At 52.5% G+C, this 4,875-nt stretch overlaps 1 protein-coding gene across 1 annotated transcript; it reads right to left on the bottom strand.

Annotated features, from left to right (window-relative positions):
- Positions 1–550: 550 nt before the first annotated feature.
- On the bottom strand, positions 551–4,875 carry LOC139446350 (cell surface glycoprotein 1-like). The gene is made up of 2 exons (XM_071227689.1): positions 4,823–4,875; positions 551–2,741 (listed from the first exon to the last, which is right to left on the bottom strand). Exons 1-2 carry the CDS (start codon positions 4,873–4,875, stop codon positions 551–553), a joined length of 2,244 nt encoding a protein of 747 aa, XP_071083790.1.

The raw sequence follows: 4,875 nt of genomic DNA, 5'->3' as shown, positions 1-4,875 counted from the left end.
CAACAAACAAACAAACAACCAACGTTCATAATGGAGGGTGTAATTCAAATTTGCCGTTCAGCGATTCTATAGCGTTTGTAAATGCCATAGCCCTCATACTGGTCGTAAGAGGCTACCAAATGGATCGGGTAATTGATAACGCCTCATCGTACCTCGACGGCGTGGATCGGTGCTCATGATATCAATCACTGGATTGTTTGATCCAGACTCGGTTATTTAAAGGGCAGTTGGTCACTTGGTTAAGTCGTATGGCTGGAATATTGAGCATCGTTAACCAACAGATAAACAAACAAACAAATCTAATTGCTTGGCATAGATTTACACAATGCACACAATTGACTCTTCTCGTGAAGGACGAGGTGTACTCGTTTCATTATTTCAATGGCCGATAGTCATTGTCCTCATCTACTCATCCGGTGTGTGTGGTTATGATGACCTGTGTCCGCTTAGTGTATAACATTCCACGGTCCAGTTTTGACCTCACCGAGTTCGCTGACCGCGGGACCGCATGTAGATTACAGGTCAATATGCACACAATATGTCTTCTTGACTACCCCCAGGGCTGGGTGATGGGGTATGGTTTTGTGATAGGGTATGGCTGGGTGATGGGATGTGACTGGGTGATGGGATGTGGCTGGTTGATGGGGTGTGGCTGGTTGATGGGGTGTGGCTGGTTGATGGGGTGTGGCTGGGTGATGGGATGTGGCTGGGTGATAGGGTATGACTGGGTGATGGGGTGCGGCTGGGTGATGGGATGTGGCTGGGTGATGGGATGTGGCTGGGTGATGGGGTATGGCTGGGTGATGGGGTATGGCTGGGTGATAGGGTGCGGCTGGGTGATGGGGTGTGGCTGGGTGATGGGGTGTGGCTGGGTGATGGGATGTGGCTGGGTGATGGGATGTGGCTGGGTGATGGGGAATGGCTGGTGATGGGGTATGGCTGGGTGATGGGTATGGCTGGGTGATGGGGTGCGGCTGGATGATGGGATGTGGCTGGGTGATGGGATGTGGCTGGGTGATGGGGTATGGCTGGTGATGGGGTATGGCTGGGTGATGGGGTATGGCTGGGTGATGGGGTGCGGCTGGATGATGGGATGTGGCTGGGTGATGGGGTGTGGCTGGTGATGGGGTATGGCTGGTGATGGGGTATGGCTGGGTGATGGGGTATGGCTGGGTGATGGGGTGCGGCTGGATGATGGGATGTGGCTGGGTGATGGGATGTGGCTGGGTGATGGGGAATGGCTGGTGATGGGGTATGGCTGGGTTATGGGGAATGGCTGGTGATGGGGTATGGCTGGGTGATGGGGTGCGGCTGGGTGATGGGATGTGGCTGGGTGATGGGGTGCGGCTGGGTAATAGGGTATGGCTGGGTGATGGGGTGCGACTGGGTATTGGGGTGTGGCTGGGTGATGGAGTGTAACTGGGTGATGGGGTGTGGCTGGGTGATGGAGTGTGGCTGGGTGATAGGGTGCGGCTGGGTGATGGGGTGTGGCTGGGTGATGGGGTATGGCTGGTGATGGGGTATGGCTGGGTGATAGGGTGTGGCTGGGTGATGGGGTATGGCTGGGTGATGGGGTGCGGCTGGGTGATGGGGTGCGGCTGGGTGATGGGGTGTGGCTGGGTGATGGGATGTGGCTGGGTGATGGGGTATGGCTGGGTGATGGGGTGTGGCTGGGTGATGGGGTATGGCTGGGTGATGGGGTGTGGCTGGGTGATGGGATGTGGCTGGGTGATAGGGTATGGATTGGTGATGGGGTATGGCTGGGTGATAGGGTGTGGCTGGGTGATGGGGTATGGCTGGTGATGGGGTATGGATTGGTGATGGGGTATGGCTGGGTGATAGCGTGCGGCTGGGTGATGGGGTGCGGCTGGGTGATGGGGTATGGCTGGTGATGGGGTGTGGCTGGGTGATGGGGTGCGGCTGGATGATGGGATGTGGCTGGGTGATGGGATGTGGCTGGGTGATGGGGAATGGCTGGTGATGGGGTATGGCTGGGTGATGGGTATGGCTGGGTGATGGGGTGCGGCTGGATGATGGGATGTGGCTGGGTGATGGGATGTGGCTGGGTGATGGGGTATGGCTGGTGATGGGGTATGGCTGGGTGATGGGGTATGGCTGGGTGATGGGGTGCGGCTGGATGATGGGATGTGGCTGGGTGATGGGGTGTGGCTGGTGATGGGGTATGGCTGGGTGATGGGGTATGGCTGGGTGATGGGGTGCGGCTGGATGATGGGATGTGGCTGGGTGATGGGATGTGGCTGGGTGATGGGGAATGGCTGGTGATGGGGTATGGCTGGGTGATGGGGAATGGCTGGTGATGGGGTATGGCTGGGTGATGGGGTGCGGCTGGGTGATGGGATGTGGCTGGGTTATGGGGTGCGGCTGGGTAATAGGGTATGGCTGGGTGATGGGGTGCGGCTGGGTGATGGGATGTGGCTGGGTGATGGGGTGCGGCTGGGTAATAGGGTATGGCTGGGTGATGGGGTGCGAATGGGTGATGGGGTGTGGCTGGGTGATGGAGTGTAACTGGGTGATGGGGTGTGGCTGGGTGATGGAGTGTGGCTGGGTGATAGGGTGCGGCTGGGTGATGGGGTGTGGCTGGGTGATGGGGTATGGCTGGTGATGGGGTATGGCTGGGTGATAGGGTGTGGCTGGGTGATGGGGTATGGCTGGGTGATAGGGTGCGGCTGGGTGATGGGGTGCGGCTGGGTGATGGGGTGTGGCTGGGTGATGGGATGTGGCTGGGTGATAGGGTATGGCTGGGTTATAGGGTATGGCTGGGTGATGGGGTGTGGCTGGGTGATGGGGTGTGGCTGTGTGCGGCTGTCCATTGACTGTATACGTTGAAACATTCTACACTTTTATTACAATAAGATCGTATAGAGCATGACACAATACTTCGTATGACAGAGTAAAGAATAACGAAACACAATAAAACAATATTAACACAACTTGTTCATGTTTTTTATATATTCTTTAAGATATAGATTAGGTCTTCAGCAACCCATGCTTACCGAAGCGACTAACGGGATAGGGTGGTCAGGCTCGCTGACTTGGTTGACGCATGCATGTCATCGTATCCCAATTGCGAAGACCGATGATATGATGACAAGCACTGGATTGTCTGGTCCAAACTCGATTATTTACAGACCGCCGTCATATAGCTGGAATACTGATGAGTGCGGCCTCAAACAACAAACTTTAAGATATATTCACCCAACGGTTTCTCACATTAAGAATAAGTGGGTAATTTGTTGCGGCCCTATTGTAACACGAGGCCTGCAACAGGCGATATGTGAAGAGAGAAGGGAAGTGAAAATGGTAGCCACATAGAGGATACAATACCTTCGAAACCAGATAGTCCCCCCCCCCCCCCCCCCCCCCCCCCCCACCGTACTCGAGCTCAGAATTCGGTTAATCATGACGCTACTCGAAGGCTCTCATTTAGAGAGCAGTGGCCATGACCTTCAACCCCCGAGCACCTGTAAGTCCGAGATGACCAATCAGCAAACACGCTAAGACTTCATAACTTTTGGTTGGCCTGTCAAAAATAAGAAAAACAAAATGTTATGCATGCAATAAATCAAATTGTAGATGCAATGAATATCTTCAAATAAAAACGTGTTGAAACATACCCAACAAATATAAATGAAACAATACGATGCACTCAGATATAACACGCATGCATCTATTCATGCATCAGTGCAATATCCGAAAAAAATGCCGTGCAATGACCGCAAAGGCTCAAAACATCGAATGAGAAACACAGCGATGTAAGAACTTAATAATCTAGTGACGTGCATGTCCCAGCAGCTATTGTTGGTGCTAAACTTTTCATAGGGTATAAAATGTTTTTGAAAAAAAGTTCACGAGGGACAAAAAGTCATTTCTATTTGGGAATGTCTGTTATCGAGGCTCCCCTCACCTAGATTTCACTGTGCACATAGGTACGACTGTGCCTTGGACCCACACCTGAGCTGAATATCGGTTAATGTAATAACGTTATCTTGCCGTGACATTTGTCCTCCGACAAACAGCTGATCACCAGCTGATCGCAGAACACGCGTTTTGGCTACACAATTTGTGTTCATGGACGTGCTTCTGGAAGCACAATTGCATCCGTATATTTTGCTTGTTTGTTTGTTTAACGCCGCACACAGCAATATTCCAGTTATATAACGGCGGTCTGTAAATAATCGAGTCTCGACCAACCATTCCAGTGATTGACATCATGAGCATCGATCCACGCAATTGTGATCGATGACAAGCATCGTCCGAGTCAGGGGGCCTGACCACCCGATCCCGTTAGTCGCCTCTTACGACAAGAATAGTCGCCTGAATCCGTATACATCAGACACGTACGTACGCATTGGGTTGGAAGGGCATTGTGCTACCTTGTGCAGGAAGATAGGAGACCAGCACTGATTACCACACATATATCAAAAGGTGACCGACCCCGGGTTTTAGATCACTAGTAAGTACATTACAAGATAACCCGGGCGTGACGGTTAGCGCATTCGGTACCAATCGGTAAGGTGGAATTTCTAGGTATGCGCTGAGCTGGGATTCTAAATTGTATAAGAGTTTGTGGCGACAGCCGGTGTCTGCTCATTTATTTTGGGAAAACGGTTGTCCGGTGGTTTGGGTGTTACAGCTATCAGCTGTGTCATTTAGCTGCAAGGGTCGGTGGGTTACGAGTTCGAATCCCAGATTTGGCGAGATCAGACCCTTGGTATGAAAGAAGCATGTCTGTGGTTGCGGGTGTCATTTCACATGGAACCAAGTTCCTTTGCGTGACGCACGAACGCATGAACGCACTTACTAGAGGGCAACCTTGCCTGAGCCATACACATGGTCCATCGAGTGACAGATCAT

The sequence above is a fragment of the Haliotis cracherodii genome, unplaced genomic scaffold (assembly GCF_022045235.1).
Source record: "Haliotis cracherodii isolate W230 unplaced genomic scaffold, xgHalCrac1.p SCAF_6, whole genome shotgun sequence".
NCBI lineage: Eukaryota > Metazoa > Mollusca > Gastropoda > Lepetellida > Haliotidae > Haliotis > Haliotis cracherodii.
The sequence above is the reverse complement of the archived record's forward strand: the minus strand, read 5'-3'. Positions and strand labels throughout refer to the sequence as shown.

Coding starts and splice junctions, on each gene's coding strand:
- LOC139446350 (XM_071227689.1), bottom strand. CDS start 4,875: ATGATCTGTCACTCGATGGACCATGTGTATGGCTCAGGCAAGGTTGCC. Junction 2,742..4,822: donor TCAGGCAAGGTTGCCCTCTA/GTAAGTGCGTTC, acceptor CCTATCACCCAG/CCACATCCCATCACCCAGCC.